This window comes from Pipra filicauda, unplaced genomic scaffold (assembly GCF_003945595.2).
Source record: "Pipra filicauda isolate LSUMZ 115617 unplaced genomic scaffold, ASM394559v2 scaffold319_size1146426_pilon, whole genome shotgun sequence".
In the NCBI taxonomy this organism is placed as follows: domain Eukaryota; kingdom Metazoa; phylum Chordata; class Aves; order Passeriformes; family Pipridae; genus Pipra; species Pipra filicauda.
In genome coordinates, this window is record NW_024104442.1 from 278,787 (window position 1) to 297,847 (window position 19,061).

A 19,061-nucleotide genomic window follows, 5' to 3' on the forward strand; every position below is an offset into this window, starting at 1 on the left:
CCTCACCCTCCTCACCCCTGGTGTCAGCCCTGGCCACCACAGGCACCTGGGGAGAGCAGCAGGGCAGTGCTGGAGTCACCAGCCCTGGGATTGCTCAAAAAACGAGTGGATGTGGCACTTGGGGACATGTTTAGTGGACAGGGTGATCGTCAAAGGTTGGACTTGATGACCTTGGAGGTATTTTCCAACCTTAATGATTCTCTGAATGAGCACAGGGGCGGGACACACCCCTGGGCGGGCCGGGCTGCCCGGCGGGAGGGGGCTGGGCTGCCCGCAGCAGCAGCTCCATTTGCTCAGCCGCAGCAAAGCCGCTCTTCCTTCTTAGCTCCCCGTAAGCCACAAGTCTAACCCCTTTTAGATCACACTCCGGCAGGGCAGGAATTTAGTGCAAGGGATATCAAGCCGGGGTTTAGGTGGTGTTTGACCTAGTTTATGAGTGCTGTGACATCACAAGGAGCAGTGCTGGGGGCACAAAGGGACACAGAGTCTGCAAGGCAGAGACCCGAGCAAGAGCTGAGAAGCCCTTTCACAGCTGGGCAGTGGGTGCTGGGCTGGGGGAGGGCAGGCTGGGTCTGAGCCCCCCTGAACAGGGACTTAAGAACAGGGGGCTCCAAATGGTGCCTCGAGTTTGAAGTCCCTCAATCCCATTGCCAGCCAAGGTGAAGGAGGATGCAAGTGGGTGCAACCTGATCCAAGCCATGGCAGGGGGTGGGGTGAGATGCTCTTTAGGTCCCTTCCAACCAAACCCTTCTGTGAAATATTCCAGGCAGGACAGACAAGCTACTGTAGCTGCATCTATGCAGGGGATTTGGGATGTGATCACACCATCAGCACAGAGGAGATTCTTCTGCTGTGCATGTCCCAGGACAGGAAGGACCCAGGCACTGGTAACAGCACAACAATGACCCATTCAGGGGACAAGAAAAGGGCTCCAGGCCCTGAACATCTCAGAGGGCACTGAACAGCAGCCCTGCTGCCCTCCTGGCTCACCTCTGTCCCCAGAGCATCAGCACTGATCTCCTCACTGGCACTGCCTTTTCCAGCCTGTCATTGTCTAGTCTTGGACTGGGGGATGGATGGACTAAGAATTTCTCAGGGAAGAAGCACAGGCTTAAATAAAACATTGTAGGGACTGCACAGAAGTGAAAACTAACCCAAATCTCTGCTCCAAAATGCAAGTGTTTCCTGGGCTGTGTACTCTGAATGTTTCTTTCAAACAAATCTTTTATGGACTCTCTCAGAATGGAAAAGCCAAATGCAAGGAAGGGCCTGGCCAGTTCCCTCTGGGGCAGCAGCACCTTTCCCAGGGATAGATGTGCCTGGACACCTCCTGCTGTACTCAGAGACAGCTTCCCCCTGCAGGTCCTCTCCTTTCCAACCGCCCTTCTGTGTCACAGCTCTGTTTCAGGATGGAGCAATGGCAGCTTTGAATGAATCCTCTTGTCTGTCCCACGTTCACTTGGCCAACTGACTCTGCTGTAGAGCACTTTGTGTAGGTCTGGCTCTGAGACCTGGGTCACCTCAGCCAGGGAAAAGGTGCTTAAGGAAATCTGGCTTTACCAACACCTCCTTATCCCACAGAAGATGAAATAATTTCCAACAGGATCAGGGGTCCAGCAGGAAAGCAGACAGCAGGTCTGTGCAGGGCCCAAGCTGTAAGAGGCACCCACACTCCAGGCTATGTCAATGCTATGCTGGTAAAAGACTATGGCTGAACTGAAAGGTAAAAAACCTCCCCAAACAAGCAAAAAGGTGCAAAAAGAGCCTGAGAAGAAAGGCAGTGATAACTGCAAAAGTTGCTAAGTACAGTGAGAGGACACAAAAGGCCTTTGTCTGCGCTGCACAGAGGTAGGTGACCACGTTATCTGCACCTACATGATCTGGAGTCTCTTATATAACCACAGTATCTGCAATGTTTTATCCAGCAAGAGCAAAAATAGAGTTGTGCCTCTGCCTGGAATTCCTGCAGTGGTGGCAGGCACAGGAACAGCCCCCTCAGCCTCCCCTGCCACGGAACCAAACTGAACTGGGAGGTTACTGGGGACCAGAAGGGACCACCTGCCCTTCCAGGTTCCCAGGGAGGGCTTTAGGAAGCAATCACTGGGCTTTCCAAAGGAGGCAGCAAATCTGTCCACCCTTCTCCAGATGTGCAGCTGTTGCCTGTGGCAGCATTCCATGCACACCTCTGGGCTGGGAATGCTGAGAACCCAAGTGAGACCTCTGTATGAAGGACTTGTGGTCTCATTCTTGATTACTGCAGGTTCCTGAGCTCAGCCTAAAGGCACACCTGCCTAAAATTGTGCCTAATAATACTTTGGAATAATCTGTGTGGGAATCAGGCCCAGCTCCACTCCCCAAACTAATTGGTCACCAGTAATCAGTGTTTCTGGGGTTCCTAAGCCTGGCCTAGAGAGGGAACTCAAAGCTTTCTCCCCACAGCACATCATTGCCAAAGAGGATGAGAAGGACTCACCAGAGTGGACAGTGTTTGGCATGTTTGTCCTCCAGGTTTTGCTGCAGGGAACTGCCTGACGCTCAAAGGAATATTTACAGTCCAAGGAAATTAAAACCTTCACCCAAATGTCTGAGCTGGGATCTTTAAAGACATCTGTGGAGAAGGACAGAACAATCCTGGTGTGAGAAAAAGAGGTATTTCATCAGCATTAATAAACCAAGGGTGAAATGAGGGATTCTGCCAGCCTGGGGAGTCTGGCTGCCTCCAGGGCACGTGTGTTGGCTGGGCTGTGAACTGAGTTAGTGACAGCTCTGCAGGCACCTTGAAAATTATCCTGGAATAAATCTTATTAAATGTACAGAAACATCATTATCTGTGAAATAGCTGTGAAAGAAGCCAGAGACTGGGCACCAGGCTGAAGGAGGAGCTGGGCAGTGGGGTTTCACCAGCCCTGACACACCTCCCTTCATGCTCACTTCAGTTCCATTCCCACCATCCCTGTGCTGGCCTGGACACACATGGATGTCACCAGGACCCCACGGAAAACATGCTCTTCATTAGTGGCTCTGTGAGTTGCTAATGAAGGTTGACACCATCCACTGAGCACCTTCCTCACAGCAATCTGAACCTTTGCAAAGCACGTGGGGGCTGTTTCCTTTCACAGACACCCGCTCCAGGCGGGATTTGTTTGAGATTTTCCAACAAAATAGCCCAGCTGTCTCGAAGAACACGAGGGAGGGCTGACGACGTGCTGCTTGTCCACCTTAAAAACATCAACGCCTTGTTTTAGGAGGGCGCGTTGGCAGCGGGACTGTTCGGCCCAGCCCCTGGCAGGATGGATCTCGGAGTGCCGAGGTTCGGGGGAAAGGCAGAGCGCTCCTCCGCGCTCCTTGCGCTCCCTCTGCCGGCACCGAGCTCCCAGAAAGAGCAGGGACAGCCTCTGGAACCGCCCCCGCCTCCCGAGCTGTACCCACGACTCCGCAGCAAATTCCACAACCGAACTGTCCTGGAGCAGACCGGGGCAACCTTCCTGAGGCAAAGCCATGCTGTGGATCCCCAGGATACAACCTCTGATTATTTTATGGGTGCAAATGTGGGAATGCTTGACTCAAACCCGTGCTGGGTGAAGCAGCGGGATCCCTGCAGCCCGGAGAACCAAGAGAATCCAGCCATGACCTGACCAGGGGAGAGCGAGCAGACACTGCCTCTGAACACGAGGAGGAGACTGGAAGCAGGTTTGGAAGCAGATCCAGCCTCCGCGAGGCCTCTGGAGAAGGTATTTCAGGTGCTGGTATTTCCAGAGGCTGATCCCGGAGCTGAACGAAGAGGTGAGTTCCTGACAGGAGGTAATGGAGCCTTGGACTGGGGGTTTTCGTGTGTCTTCATAACGACCCCTGAGCATAAGAGCACATTGACAGCTGGGATCTTGCACCCAAAGCTAAACCAGCACCACGAGCTCCCCGAGCCCTGCGGGGCCGCAGCTCTGCCCTCCTGCTCCTGCCGCACGGGCTCAGGGCTCCTCCCCAGGGCTGCCAGCCTGGCCGAAATGGAGGGGCTGGGCCCCCGTGGTGCTCAGGGAGCGCAGATGTTGCCCCATAACTGTAACCACGACTGGTCAGCAGCCACGACAGCAACGACAGAGACGGAGAAGGCAAAACAGCCCCATAAACAGCCGGGGGGCTGCGCGGCCTCCGGGCCAGCGGCGCGGGGGAGCTCAGAGGCGGCAGCCAGGAGGGCCCGGGTGGGACACCTCGCACAGGTACAGCCGGGTCCCCCGGTCCCCGCGGCCTCCATCGGCCGCTCCGGTTCCCCGGGACCCCCCGGGTTCCCCCGGCCCCGCGGGGCGTTGCCATGGGAACGGCCCGTGCCCGGTGTCCCCGTGTCTCGGCCCCGCCGCTCCGCGTTCCCGGCGCGATGGTTCCGCGGGGGGCGGCGGCGGCGCGAGAGGAGCGCGGCCCCTTTAAGAGCGGCGCCGCCATGATCTGCCTGGTGCTGGGGCTCTTCGCCGGCCTCTTTCACAGCGGTGCGGGACGGGCGGCACCGGGACCCCCCGACCCTGTGCCCCCGTCGGCTGGGACCCACTCCGACCCCGCGGGCCCGAGATCTCCTCTGCCCGCTTGCCTGAGGGCCCGGGACCTTCCTTGTCCTCTGCCCCCGCGCCTCAGGGACTAGGACCCTCACCCCTGCCTCTGTGCCCCCGCACCCGCGGGCCAGGGGCCCCCTGCCCATGTCCTTCAGCACCCGAAATCCTGGGGTCCGCTCTGTGCCCCTTTGTCCCTGGGACCCCCCTCCTGACCCTGTGCCCCCCGCGCCCGAGGACCCTTTCCTTTTCCTCCCGGGGTCCTGGGACGCTCCCTGCCCTTGTGCCCCCGCCCCTGAGACCCCAGGACCTCCCCTTGTCCCCGTGCCCGGGGCCTGGCTCCCCCTGCCCGCTTGCCCCAGCATTGGGATCCTGGGACCTCCCTGTGCCCCTCGGCTGCAGGCCCGGGGGTCTCCTTCTCCCCCTCACCGCTGTGCCCTGTCCCCGCAGCCCTCGGCGGGGTCAATGAACGCACCTTCGTGGCCATCAAACCCGACGGGGTCCAGCGGCACCTGGTGGGGGAGATCATCCGGCGCTTCGAGAGGAAGGGGCTGCAGCTTGTGGGGATGAAGCTGTTGCAGGTGAGTGGCCGGGCCTGCCCGGGGGGTCCCTGGAGCCAAGGAGCCCCCCCAGGCCCCGGCTGTGCTGGTGACTGCAGGGGTTCTGCTGTCACCCGGCTTGCACAGCACCAGCACCAAACCCTCCCAGGGCTCAGGGGTGTTGGCACTCAGGTGCCTGAACTGCCTCTCGAGGGTGATCCCGGCTATGGGGAGTACAGCTGTCCCTGGCTGTGTCCGTGCTCCAGGGCTGGCACTGAGCTGGCATGTGGAAACTTCTCTCTGTGTCAGGCTGCTGCTGGTTCCCTCCTGGAACTGAGCACCTGTGCAGGAGCTGGACTGTAACACACAGAATCCAGGTTTCCCTGCATCCCTCAGGTAGCTAAGCTAAGCTCTGTGCTCTCTGCAGGCCTCAGAGGAGCTGCTGAGGGAGCACTACGTGGCCCTGCGGGACCGGCCCTTCTACGGCCGCCTGGTGAAGTACATGAGCTCCGGGCCGGTGGTGGCCATGGTGAGTGTGGCCGTGTCCTCTGCACCAGGGGACAGGGAGGAAGGACAAGGTTTGAGCAGCACTGCCTGTTGGCATGATGGAAACAAGGTGGCTTCTTTCCTCAGAGGGTCTCTTGAAGCTGTACTGTCCTGTAGGGATGTTTTCTGTGGTAAATTAAATTGTAGCATCACTGACTGGTTTGGGTTGGAAGGCACCTTAAAGCCCATCTCGTTCCATCCCCTGCCATGGGCAGGGACACCTTCCACTATCTCAAGTTTCTCCAAGGCCTGTCCAGCCTGGCCTTGAGCACTTCTAGGGATGTGGAGACAATTCTGATTCTTTTCCACAGACAATTCTGATTCTTTTCCAAAATCAACTTTTGAAGGCTATTTGGAGACACCCTTTCCTGTCTCTCACCCAGGTGGATCAGAGGGATTCAGAGGACAGATGTGATGTGCTGGGGCACTGTGGGGGCTGATCCTGGTCCTGTTCTCCTGTAGGTGTGGCAGGGCCTGGACGTGGTGAGGACGGTTCGCACGATGATCGGGGAGACGAACCCGGCCGAGTCCAGGCCTGGCACCATCCGAGGGGACTTCTGTGTCGAAGTCAGCAAGTGAGAGCTTTGGCTTCTTCTTCCCTCAGTGTTTCAGGGCATCTTGTCCAGACACTCGTGTGCCAGGCCTGCCTGAGCCATGTGAGCCTGCATGCCCGAGCAGAGCTGCTCCCTTCTGTGCTCACAGCAGAGCTGAGCTCTGCCTCCCAGGCTTGGCTTTGGCAAGAGGAGGAGCCTGGGTTTGTGTGCTTCCCTCTTCCTGAGGCCTCTGTTGAAAGCAGATGGAGTTTGCCTGTGTTTTCCTCTGGGAATCAGCTGTGAAGAGGAAGGGAGGAGCCCTCTCAACCTTTTCCTGGGAGTAGGTGAAGGTTCATGGGTGGTGACCTTGGGTGGCCACAACCTGGCTTGTGGTAGGCACGGCTCACATTGAACCCTGCTGGCTGAGGTTTCTGTTCCTGGGTGTCCAATACCAAACCACCTTTGACAGAAGGGAGGGGGGAAATCTGGAGGCACAGCTGGAATGACTGACATAAAAACAAGCAAACCACTTGCAGCTCCTCCTGGAGCAAACAAATGGCTCCTCATCATAGGAGGAAGGAGTTCTGGGAATGGGCAGCTCCTGCACATCCATGTCCCACACCCTGAGCAGGAAGAAGGGGGGGGTGTGGTAGGAAAGAATATTGTGGGATAGGACTGGCTCCATTGCTTTAATTAAATTGGTCAAGGGGAAATTTTCCAGCATCCTCTTCCACCTTGCTATGCTGAGTGCCAGCTGATCCCTGTCTCCTCCCCCCAGGAATGTGATCCATGGCAGTGACTCAGTGGAGAGTGCCCAGCAGGAGATCTCCCTGTGGTTCCGCCCGGAGGAGCTCACATGCTGGGAGGACACGGCCCAGCACTGGATCTACGAGTGAGGGAAGGACACCTTCCTGAGGGGACACAGGACATTTCCATCCATTGCATGGCTGTGGATCCTGCTATGGGATTCCTGTTCTGCCTGTGGGGTCCTGGGAGCTGGGCTGTGTCTGGAACAATGTGCTTCAGCTCCTGCCAAGAGTAATGGTTTCTTTTTTTCTCTCTGCTCTAGTAAGTAGCATTATTGCTCTGTTTGCTGCAGTATCTTAAATCCCAAGTAGCTCAAGCTGATTTACTGAAGTATGTCCTGGACTCTGGGCCCATCCCTGAGTGTTCCCAGCCCTGCCTGGTGCAGGATAATGTGTGTTCCTTGCTGCTGGGAGAGGTGCTGGTCACAACAAGGTGATGGGAGTGATAGAATTTACCTGCATTTCTAGAAGGCTTTTCACCAAAGGCTTTTAAAGAACTAGGCTGCTGTGGGGTGTGGGGGAAAATTCTCCCTTGGGGTAAGAGTGCATTCCAAAACAAGGAATGAAGGATGGAACAATCCCTCTCCCTTAGTGGGAGCTTCATGTGCTGGGGTTGGCACAACCCCACCCGGCTTCCGACACGATCAGTGAGTCCATGGAAAAGTTTCTCCAAAGGCTGTTAAACACACAGTTTCTCTGGCTCCAGTTCCTGGACTGGGAGCAGGGAAGCAGCTTCTCCAGCTGTGCTCTGGTTCTCTGGGGCTGCACAGCCCTGGCCTGACCCCGCATCCTCAGTCCCACGCTGACCCTGCCTGGGGACTGACACAGGCTGGTGAAGCTGCAGCACTGGGGCAGCCAGGGAATAGAAGGGGGAGAAGTGAGGCGCAGGGAAGGATTTGTGGGTTTGGGGCTCAGGAAGGACTAGGAGGATTATTTAGTCCTCTCTTGTGCACAGTGCAGGCTGTGGAGTCCTGGCACTGAGCTCTGGGAGATCCTGAGATCTTCTTTGTCTGATGGTGGAGCTTCCCTGCTGGGAGGGTATCTGGAGACCCAGTTTGTAATGGGCTGGACACCCCCTGTGAGCTCTCAGTGGGCCACCCAGCTCCTCAGAGCTGTGCTGGGTCTGGAGTGTAAGGACAGGGACAGTGACATGGCATCCTGCCATCGAACAGGGACACAGTTAAACCCAGGGAACGAGATCCCCTGGGGCTTTCCTGTGTGTAGGGTTTTACCTGTGCCTTCGGGGCCTGTCCTGCTCTGTCTCTGGCTCCCCAGCTCTGTAGCTTCTGGGGGACGAGGGCAGCTCTCTGGGGGCAGAGAGAACTCACTCCACTCCCACTCTGGGCCAGGGGTCTCCCTCCAGTGGGGCCTCCCTTCCCTTCCCTCAGCTGCCCAGCTGCCTCAGCCTGGCTCCTCCTGCCTTGGCCTTTTCGAGGAGCTTGCTTACAGCTCTAAATACATGATAGATCCCATTTGTTCCTGGAACTCCTCCATTTGGCTGAGCCCAGAGTCTGGCTGCAGGAGACACTGGCAAAGTAAAGACTGAGGTGTGAAGAGAGCAGGAGGAATATTTCATTTGTTGTTTAAGAGATGTATTGAAAAAAGCTGTTGGCTCCAAGAGGTGCCAGTTCTGTGACACAGGTAAACTGTGGCCAAATCCCTGAGCATCATCTCTTGCCATTGCCTTTTCCTGAGGGATCCCTCTTCTGTTGGCACAGATGAGATTTAAGGTGCCCTCCCAGTTTCAAAGCACACTGGATTCCAGTCATAAAACAGCCCTGACTCCTCAAGGCACAGTCAAGGCCAGCCCTCTCCTCCTCCCTGTGTGTAGTTTGGTGTCTGCCATGAACTCGTCCCTCTCTGGGCCCGATGGAGCAGCCCCAGTGCAGGGAAAGGGTCCCAGAGGCGCCGCTGTGTGAGCGGGGACAGGGCTGGGCTGGGGGTTCCTCCAGCCCCTGTGACTTTAATTGCTTTGCATGTTGGTTCCTGCTGCTTCTCCTCTGTCCAAGACTCTGTTAAACTGTAACAATAAAAGTAGAAACTGTCTGTGGATCCTCTCAGGGCTCTTGAAGGCAGGAGCCTGCAGGTGCTTGGCAAAAATAGCCAGGCCAGCCCAGCCAACAGCTGGAGGCAGCAGTTGTGTCAGAGCTGGAGGAGGTGAAGGCAGTGATCCCCTTGTCTCTGCCCTGTGCAGGGCTCCAGTGCTTCCCCCTGAACCAGCAGCATGGCTGGGATGATCCCCAGTGGAGCCAGACCGTGTGCTCGTGGCAGCAGAGCCAGAGGGCTCTGTGCTCCTGCAGGACTCAGGGAATCACAGAATAGTTGGGGTTGGAAGGGACTTCTGGAGATCACCCAGTTCAACCCCCCTGCCCATGCAGGGTCACCTGGAGCAAGTGACACAGGAACATGTCCAGGTGGGTTTGGAATGTCCCCAGAGAGGGAGACTCCACACCCTCCCTGGGCAGCTGGTCCAGAGCTCTGCCACCTCCATGGAAAGAAGTTCTGCCTCATGTTGAAATGGAATTTCTTGTGGTTTAGTTTCTGGCTGTTGCTCTTCATCCTGTCGCTGGGCAGCATCAAAAAAAGTCGTGTACCAGCCTCTTGACTGGATGCCAACCCACTGCCAGTCCCTGCAGGTCCTGTGATCAGCCCCTGGCTTCTGCTCCTGGGGCTTTGCCCTGGATTTTGAGCAGTTCGTTTGCTGAGGATTTGGGCCTGAGCTGGTGCCATCAACCAAGCAATACAGGGTATTGGAAAGTGGAAGAGGGCTGAAATTATGGGATGGGAAATGGCTTTTAACCTGTTCTCTCCATGGTTTCCTCCCAGCACTGTTAGTGGATTGATAGAACACAAAGCTCCAGCTGCAGTGTGGAGCAGGACAATCCCCTCCCTCGACCGGCTGAACCCCAGGATACACTTGGCCCTTTTGGCTGCCACTGCTGACCCTGAATCAACTGACCCAAACCCCCAGGTCTGTTTGCTGGGCTGCTCTCCAGCCTCTCATCCCCCAAACTCGTGTGTGACCTGTCCCAGGTGTGGAACCCAGCACTTCTCCTGTTAAACACCACACAGGGGGTGACTGCCCAGGTCTCTGTAAGGGCCCTCTACCCTGAGGGACCCCACAGCTCCTCCCAGTTTAGTATTGTTGTCAAACCTACTTAATGTACATTGAATTCCTGCATCTGGATGATTTATAAAACACTCAGTGGCAGCAGTCCTCAAACTGAGCCCTGGGGAGCCCCACTGGTGACTGTCCCAATGTGACCCTTTGAGCTCAGCCAGCTGCTCACCCAGGCACTTGTGGAGCTGTGGGGGCCAGTTTATCCAGGAGACTGGGAGAAATGGTATCAAAAGCTTTACTAAAACCCCGAACCACCACATCTACTGTCTGCCCTCGATGGCTTTGACACAAAGCTGGAGGAAGTGCCCAGGAAGTTCCACCTGGACATGAGGAAGAACTTGTTTGCTGTGCAGTGATGGAGCACTGAACAGCCTGCCCAGGGAGGGGGTGAAGTGCTCCTCACTGGGGATATTCCAGAACCTCCGGGACACAATCCGGTGCCATGTGCTGTGGGATGACCCTACTGGAGCAAGGAGTTGGGACCAGATGACCCACTGTGGTCCCTTCCAGCCTGACCCACCCTGGCTGTGACTGATGACTGCCTTGTCTTTCAAGTGTTTTTCAGTAACTCCCTGCATAACCATCTCCATAATTTTACCAGGCACTGAAGGGAGACTGACAGGCCTGGAGGTTCCAGGGTCTTCCTTTTTTCCTGCTTGAAAACTGGGACATTTGTCAGCTTCCAGTCAACAGAGATCTCTCCAGACTCCCCAAACCACTGCAAAATACCAGAGCAGTCCCACGATGGCATCAGCAGCTCCATCAGTACCCTGCCATGGATCCCATCGTGTCCCAGCACACCCAGCTGGAGCAGCCAGTCCCAAACTGGTTCAGGGTCCGCTGGGAGTTTGTCATCCCGCAGTCGGGGTCTTCCAGCACAGCACTCCGGGGATCCCAGTGCCTCTAGCCTTGTCCACAACATCCCCTCTTTGGATGTAGTGTATAGCTGTTTCCCCTTATAGTTACACATTCCCTAAGTTGTATTTCCTCCTACGGAATAAACCTGAGCTTGTTTAAGTGCTCCTGGCACATGAGGGGCTCTGAGGACGAACGCGGCTTCCCAGAGGCTTCACGCGAACGACTTCTATTGGGCTGCACCGAGCGCTGCTCGGTGAGCGACGGGGACGCGGGCAGCGGCTCCGAGAGCCCTGAACAGCCGCTGCTGCCGCCGCCTCACACCCCTCCCGATTCAGCCCCGCAGCGCCGGGCGCGGGTGCCCAGCGGGTCCGGCCCCGCTCAGCTCCGGCGGTGCCTCAGCCGCTCCCCGAGGGCCCCGGGCCGCCATGGCCGCCATGTTGCCGGCCCTCCCTCCCAGGCCGGGCGGGGGCTGCCGGGACGGGGCGGTGCCGGCGGCGCGGATTGGTCCTCCCTGGTCACGTGCCCCGGGGCGGCCCCTTCGCGTGAGGCGTGGCCGCGGCGGCGGCCGCTGATTGGCCGCGACGCGCGCGGCCCCGGCGCGAGGGCAGCGCCGCCCACGTGACGCGGGCGCGGGGCTGGAGCGGGGCCGGGGCGGCCGCGAGCGGCGGTGAGTGAGGGGGGGCGGGGGCACCGACCCGACCTGGCACCGGCACCGCCAACACGGGGCCCGCTCAGCCCCGGGCCCGCTCACGGGGGGGTCCGGCCCTCCGCGCAGCGGGAGAACAGGCGGCCCGAGCGCAGCCCCGGCCCCGGGAGGTGCAGCCCCAGGCCGGTGTTTGTGCCCGGGGATGCTGGGCCCTGTCACAGACCGTCTGGCGGGGACGTTTTGGTTCCCTGGCAGCTGGATTTCCTTCAGCCCTTACACATGGAGCGGTGTGGTGTGAGGAGGGAGACCTGTGGATGGACAGGAGGGGCAATGGGAGGCTGCCAGCGCTGGAGGGAATTCTGGTGCAAGGACTGACTTACTCTTTCTTTCTCTCTAACAATTGCAGCAGGCGCTGGCAGCACAGCCCTCTGTCATTTCCCAGGAAAACTCCCAAACCAAAGGACTTGTCCTGCTGCCAACACCCCCGTCATCCTCAGCCGGCGGTGCGATCCCTCCGTGCGGCCGGACAGCCCTTCCCCGATGCAGAGGGAACGATGCCGTGAGGGCTGGTGAGCCCTGGCCAGAGCCATGACAGAGCCCCACAGGGTGTCGTTCACCACCCTGCACGGCCCCCTGAGCAGCAGCTTCCTCAAGAGGTCCCGCAGGGAGGACGGGGAGCAGCCCCCGGAGCCCGAGCCGACGGCCACGGCCGTGCGGATCACACTGACCCTCTTCGAGCCCGACCACAAGCGCTGCCCCGAGTTCTTCTACCCAGACCTGCTCAAGAGCTGCCGGGGGAAGGTCAAAGGGAGCTCCTCAGGTGACAAGGTGAGTGCCCTCCTGGCCTCTGGGAACCTGTGCCGTGCCTGCAGCGTTGCTGCTTTGGGAGCTGGTTCTGTGTTTGCTGTGGGGGGGAGGAGGGTACTCGAGCATCCCACAGGCAGGAGAACTGATGTCCAGACAGGATTCCTTGTCAGGCCACGCTGTGTCACTCCTTTGCCTTGGCTGGAATTTTGTGTTGGAAAGGTGTTGTGTTGCTGGCAGGCTGTGGGATGTAAAGCCTGTTTAGTTTAGAAAGGACTGATCTGAAGTGGGGTTTGGTACCTGGCCTGCTCTTCTCCCAAGAGGACCAGAGGAGGGGTGTTTCTGGAGTATGGGGCTGTATCTTTTTGAGGACTGTGCTCTGCTGCACATCAATATTCCCACTTCAGTCCTTGGTATCTCCTTATGGGTGGGGGATGTGGTGCTTTCAGGTGCTACCTGACAGTTCTCTTTGCTGTCAAAAGCCATTTCCCAGGAAACAATGACATGCACACTCCTGCAGAATCTAAACTTTGTATTATGAGTTGTTTTCTATGGAAAGAAACTTACTGGATTCTACTAATTTTTACTGCTGCTCTTCAGAACTGATTACAGTCGGGTAGGGCTTAATGCTGCTTTTTTTTAGAGGTTTTTTGGGAGTTGGGATTAACAGACAGGTACAGAACTAGTTGAGAGAGCACCCAAAACAGAGACACTCTCAGAATTACAGAGTGTTTTGTGTTGGACCTTCAAACCCATCTCGTTCCACCCCCTGCCATGAGCAGGGACACCTTCCACTAGCCCAGGTTGCTCCAAGCCCCGTCCAACCTGGCCTTGGACACTTCCAGGGATGGGGCAGCCACAGCTTCTCTGGGCAACCTGTGCCAGGGCCTCCCCACCCTCACAGCCAACAATTTCTTCCCAATATCCCATCTAACCCTGCCCTCTGGCAGTGGGAAGCCATTCCCCCTTGGCCTGTCCCTCCAGGTCCTTGTCCCAGGTCCCTCTCCAGCTCTCCTGGAGCCCCTTTAGGCCCTGGAAGGGGCTCTCAGGTCTCCCTGGAGCCTTCTCTTCTCCAGGTGAACCCCCCCAGCTGTCCCAGCCTGGCTCCAGAGCAGAGGGGCTCCAGCCCTTGGAGCATCTCAGTGGCCTCCTCTGGACTCTCTCCAACAGCTCCGTGTCCTTCCTTTGTTGGTTCCCCCATATCTGGAGGCAGCTCTGCAGGTGGAGTCTCACCAGAGGGGCAGAATCCCCCCTCCCCTGCTGCCCACGCTGTGGGATCAGCCCAGGGCACGGGGGGTTTCTGGGTCCCAGCACACACAGCCAGGGCATGTCCAGCCCCTCACCCACCAGCACCCCCAGATCCTTCTCCCAGGACTCATGAGGTTCCCATGGTCCCACTTCTCCAGCCTGTCCAGGTCCCTCTGGATGTCCCATCCCACCCTTCAGGTGAGTCAACCACTGCACACAGCTTGGTGCCATCTCCAAACACACTGAGGGTTGTGATCCCCCATCCATGTCCCTGAGGAAGACATGGGACAGCACTGTACCAAAGCCTGTCCCAAAGGCTGATTTGGCTGGTGCTCCAGTCGGGATGGGTTTAATTCATGGTGTTTTGGTAGCAACATTGATTCTGATGGTTTTGTGTCTTTTATTTTTACAGAAGAAAGACCCAACTGATCCTTTTAATGATGAGGAAAAGGAAAGACATAAAGTGGAGGCTCTTGCAAGGAAGTTTGAAGAAAAATATGTAGGTGTTTGTTCTTTCTCTGCTGTTATTCCTGGGGGTGGGCAGTGCTGGTTAATGCTCCTGGCTCTCAGGTTCCTTTTCTCCCCCAGTCCTTTATCCTGGCTGGCACGTGCTGGTTTTTATGTTCCTTTTCTGTCTCAGGGCTGCAAAAATAGTTCAGATTCGTTCTTAAGTCAGATGTGCCTGATTAAAGTGAATGACATGAATTAAAGTGAGTGGCAAATCACTTACTGTAATTGATAAAATTTAATTTCCTTGAGCAAAAATTCATTTCTAGGCCTTGTTGCTGTGGCAGGATGGAATCTGCCAAGTCTGTGAGCACAGGGCTGTGGTGAATCCACTGCCCTCAGGGCAGTGCTGCCTTACCTGTTTCTTTCTGTTCTTCCTCTCACTTTTGCAATAAAACCACATTGTGTTTTACAACTGGCACTTTTGAGTAGCGAGTTGTACGTTGTCTCGTGATCCAGGTTTGACCCATGGGTCACCCTAACACACTCTGTGTGTGTGTGGTGCCTGCAGCACCCAGTCTGTACTCACTGTGTAGCAGCTATGGAAGAGCAATCCATAGGGAAGAGCCCTGGCAGGAATGTTGAAGGGGTGCAGACCCAGTTCAGCATGAAGCCTGCTGGCACTATGTCAGCTTGGCAGGCAGTGATTTGTTTAATTTGGCTGCACTGTTTTGATTCTGTATGGAAAAGCCTAAAACTGGATTTGCCACATCCTGAGAGTCCAGCGGGATGTGTTAACCCTGGTTTGGTTCTGCTGCAGCTCATTCTCTTTCCTGTCCTGGAGCCAGTGTCTGTGTCCTGTACTGGGGCTGTCCCTGTGGTAGCTGCAAAAGGGAGATGATCACAATGTCAGTCTTTGCTTGTTTAGGGGGGGAAGAGACGCAGGAAGGACCGGATTCAGGACCTGATTGATATGGGGTACGGCTACGACGAGTCCGACTCCTTCATCGATAACTCCGAAGCTGTGAGTGCTGGGGTGGGTGTGAGGGTGGGGAAAAGGGACAGCCTGGGCGCTGAGCTGGCACCTCAGGATCAGCCAGGAGTGTGCCAGCACTGAGGAATGAGAGATTCTGGGGCAGGAGGATGCTGGTGAGCATTCCACAGCCTTGTTGGGTCTTGGGGGAGCACCATCTCTTCACTCTCATGAGCAGTGACAGGACTTGAGGGAATGGCATGAAGCTGAGTCAGGGGAGGGTTAGGCTGGATATCAGGGAAAGGTTCTTCCCCCTGAGGGTGGTTGGGCACTGAACAGGCTCCCAGGGCAGTGGGCACAGCACCAAGGCTGCCAGAGCTCCAGGAGCGTTTGGACGACGCTCTGAGGGACAGGGTGGGGTTGTTGGAGTGTCCTGGGCAGGGTCAGGAGTTGGACTGATGATCCCTGTGGGTCCGTTCCAACTCAGGATATTCTGTGATTCTATGAATCCCACTCCATTTTCCAAACAGTTCAGCTATGGGATAAAGTAACAAAACTTACAGTGCCAATAAACTGTTCTCTGTTGTTTCCAGTACGATGAGCTTGTTCCTGCTTCTCTTACTACAAAGTATGGAGGGTTTTACATCAACTCAGGGACGCTGCAGTTCCGTCAGGCATCTGAGTCTGAAGATGACTATGTCAAAGAGAAGAAGAAGAAGTGTCCCAAGGTCAGCAGGGCAGCTTTCTCAATTATTTCCTCTGTTAGAGCTCTCTGCATGAGTGTGTTGACATTCAGCCTGGGAGAGATTTGTGACTTGGTGTGTGCAAAATAGGGATGAGCGCTTGAAATCCCATTGTGTCCCTATATTTCATAGTAAAATGAAGCATGTCTGGTGTGGCATGGATGAAACTCTGGTGGAGTTGCCTGGTTCCTAGAGCAGAGGTGACAGCAGCTCCCTGTCACCCTGGAAGTCACTTGGCATGGTGGTGGTGAAGAGTAGAAGCTGGGTGTGCTGTCAAAGGCAACGCGTGCCAGAACTGTGGTGACAGATGTAGGGGGGTTGGGTTAATGTGTCCACTGTTTTGAAATTCTTGGGAAAGGTCCCAAAGTGTCACTGGGAGTGCTGGTAGCATTGTGGGAGACTCTGATTGTGACTTGGCTTTAACCCTCTGCAGAAGCGGAAGTTGAAAGATGGAGGTGAAAAAATGAAGAAGAAGAAAAAAGATGATTCTTACGACAAGGAAAAGAAATCCAAAAAGTCCAAGTTTCCAAAAGCTGGGTAAGGAGGCGGAGGAGGGAATTCTTGCTGCTTGACACCTTGCTTCAGGGTGGCTCAGTAGGACCTGTTGCAGTGTGGGGTGGCCTGAATGCACTTTGCACAAACCCTGGCAGGAAAACCCTCATTGCTTCCAAAGGGGGAAAGAAAGGCAGGTGATGATCAGGGAAGGAACACAGCTCCACAGCAGGAGTATCCAAGCACAGACAGGCACAGCTGGCTGCAGTGTTGATGTTTGATGGAGTCTGTTTAGATACTGAGGGTGGGAACAGATACTGAGTGGAGAGAAAGACAACAACTGTTGGGAAAAAGTTGTGAGAGGAAAGGCAGGTGGGAAGGGCTTGGACTCGGGGCCACACAAGTGCCAGGCTGGCAGGGAGGGAGAGGTTAGAAGGCTGTGTTGCTGCTGTTGCTGGGCATTTGTACTCCTGCCCAAAGTATTTCTTGGATGAGTGCTCAGCTTTTTTGCAGCTTTTGGGCTGTAAAATGAGTGAGTTTTCATTTTGTTCTAAGTCGTCCTGTGCTGTTGCTCCGTCCTTGCTTTTGTCTGCCCAGCCTTTCTGTTTCATTGTCTGTATGTTGCTTTTGACTATTTTCCTGCATTTCCCTCCTGTTTCTTTTCCTTCTTCCTGTAACTATTCTTTGTGATTTTTTTTCCCTGCATGGATCTGCTTTTGGGCAACACCAAACCATGTGTGACATGGTACCTCCAGGGTGTGATTCTTTCATAGTGAGCAAGGAAAAGGAATTTGCTCTCCTGGTCTTAATAAGCAAAAAGCTTCACGAAATTCTCTCTTGCTTCAGTTTCCTCTGCACTAGTGGCTCGTGCATTTCCCAATCTTCCCTGCTGGAATAATACATGTAACTAAATAAAAGTTTGTTTTTGGTGGAGGTGGTTTAAACCCCAGCACCTCTCTGCAGTGAGGCAGGACAGCCTTCCCTTCTCAGAGCTGAACAGGCAGTGTGACCTTAAGAGGCTGTAGAACACTTTTCCTGGTGTAACTGGTTAAGGGGCTAAGACTTTCCAGGGAATTGGTGAAATGGGGTGAAGGTATCGTTCTGCTCCTTGGTCTTGTGTTCAGTTCCCTTTCCTCCTCCATACTTTGCAGCTTCACAGCATTAAATGCAAGTAAGGAGAAGAAGAAGAAAAAATACTCTGGAGCTCTCAGTGTCAAGGAGATGCTGAAGAAGTTTCAGAAGGAGAAGGATGCTCAGAAGAAAAAAGATGAAGAGCAGAAAGTGGTGGCTCCTTCCCCAGCAGAGCCTGCGGGCCCGAGGGAGGCCGAGGCGATGCCGGACCCTCTGCTCTCGCTCTTCGGCCACGCCAGTGACACCGACCTGCTCCAGGCAGCCACAGCCATGGACTCCCTGAGTGACCTGGACCTGGAGAGGCTCCTCAGCGAGTCCCCAGAGGGCAGCCCCTTCCCTGATGTGGAGGATGGGAGCGATCCTGGTGGCACAGGCTTGGAGCAGGATTTCAAGCAGCAGCCATCCCTCCCTGAGGGCCTCCCAGCCCCGCTGGAGAAACGCATCAAAGAGCTGGCTCAGGTATGGCAGGGAGGGGACACTGGCACTGCTGGTCGTTGGACAGGGGACAGCTCTGCTGGGTTTGTGTGGCAGGGACAGAGAACATTCCACTGGGGCAGTTTTGCAGTGCCACTGGGGTCACCCCTTTGTGTCACACTCTAAGGTACTTTCTTGAAGGCCCAGATGTCAGGGGGTGTCAAAGTCTGGGCTTTGTTGTCTACTGAATGTACCACACCTGTCAGGATTCCTTCTTTATCTCTCTTGGCAAAGTATGGACCTGATGCAAGAGGTACTTTCCAAAGTCAGTTTAACATGAATGAACCTAAATGTGCACTAGTGGGGCTGGAGGACTGTTTTGGGCTGAGGTGGAGTTAATTTTCTCCATGGCAGCTGGTGGGCAGGCACTGATCTCTTCGCTGTGGGAACCAGTGACAGGACTCGAGGGAATGGCCTGAATTGTGGCGGGGGAGCTTTAGGCTGGATATTAGAAAAGGGTTCTTCCTCCACAAGGTGGTGGGGCACTGAACAGGCTCTCCAGGGCAGTGGGCACAGCACCAAGGCTGACAGAGCTCAAGGAGCATTTGGATGATCCTCTTAGGCACATGGTGTGACTCTTGGGGATGGTCCTGAACAGGAACAGGATTGGACTTGATGGTCCTTGTGGGTCTCTTCCAACTCAGCACATTCTGTGATTCTATATGGGGCTGGTTTGGATTTTTGCTGAAAACAGTGTTGATAACCCAGGGATGTTTTTATTATTGCTGAGCAGTGAGTGCTTACACAGTGCTGCTCCTCACCCAGCACTGCCAGCGAGGGGGCTGGGGGTGCCCAAGGAGCTGGGAGGGGACACAGCCAGGACAGCTGATCCCAACTGAGCACGGGGATATCCCAGAAACATGGAGTCATGCTCAGTGTACAGAGCTGGGGGAAGGAGGAGGGGGAATGTTTGTTTTCCCAGGTCACTGTTACATGTGATGTAGCCCTGCTCTCATGGGGATGGCTGAAAACCTGCCTGCTGAGGGCAAGGGGGAATGAATTCCTTGTTTTGCTTTGCTTACGTGGCTTTTGCTTTCCCTATAAACTCTTTAGATAAATCCATGAGTTTTCTCACTTTTGCCCTTCTGGTTCTTTCCCCCATCCCTTGAAAGGGAAGTGAGTGGCTCTGTGGGGCTGAGTTGCAGGCTGGGGTTAAACCATGACA

General features: G+C 55.7%; 2 protein-coding genes across 3 annotated transcripts in view; both read left to right on the forward strand.

Moving 5' to 3' along the window:
- The first annotated feature begins 4,374 nt into the window (after positions 1–4,374).
- On the forward strand, positions 4,375–9,005 carry LOC113996758 (nucleoside diphosphate kinase 3-like). Its single transcript, XM_027737998.2, has 5 exons — positions 4,375–4,478; positions 4,986–5,116; positions 5,502–5,603; positions 6,083–6,195; positions 6,932–9,005. The coding sequence occupies exons 1-5, from the start codon at positions 4,433–4,435 to the stop codon at positions 7,047–7,049; spliced, it is 510 nt and encodes a 169-aa protein (XP_027593799.2). The 5' UTR covers positions 4,375–4,432; the 3' UTR covers positions 7,050–9,005.
- A 2,685-nt stretch (positions 9,006–11,690) lies between these two features.
- The window catches only part of UBN1 (ubinuclein 1), a 27,498-nt gene continuing 20,127 nt past the window's right edge, over positions 11,691–19,061 (forward strand). Inside the window, exons 1-8 of one of the 2 annotated variants that reach the window (XM_039383634.1) lie at positions 11,691–12,412; positions 14,049–14,135; positions 15,012–15,107; positions 15,650–15,784; positions 16,233–16,336; positions 17,443–17,881; positions 18,675–18,695; positions 18,792–18,818. In XM_039383634.1, coding sequence (XP_039239568.1) covers positions 12,173–12,412; positions 14,049–14,135; positions 15,012–15,107; positions 15,650–15,784; positions 16,233–16,336; positions 17,443–17,881; positions 18,675–18,695; positions 18,792–18,818 — 1,149 coding nt within the window. In that variant the 5' untranslated portion in view covers positions 11,691–12,172. Of the gene's footprint in view, positions 12,413–14,048; positions 14,136–15,011; positions 15,108–15,649; positions 15,785–16,232; positions 16,337–17,442; positions 17,882–18,674; positions 18,705–18,791; positions 18,819–19,061 lie in introns of both variants that reach the window. The other variant, XM_039383633.1, reaches the window with a different exon arrangement.

What these genes read in the sequence shown, in the direction of transcription:
- LOC113996758 (XM_027737998.2), top strand. Translation starts at nt 4,433, where the DNA reads ATGATCTGCCTGGTGCTGGGGCTCTTCGCCGGCCTCTTTCACAGCG. An exon ending in CGCCGGCCTCTTTCACAGCG is followed by an intron (nt 4,479 to 4,985) that starts GTGCGGGACGGG and finishes CTGTCCCCGCAG; the next exon opens with CCCTCGGCGGGGTCAATGAA. An exon ending in TGGGGATGAAGCTGTTGCAG is followed by an intron (nt 5,117 to 5,501) that starts GTGAGTGGCCGG and finishes TGCTCTCTGCAG; the next exon opens with GCCTCAGAGGAGCTGCTGAG.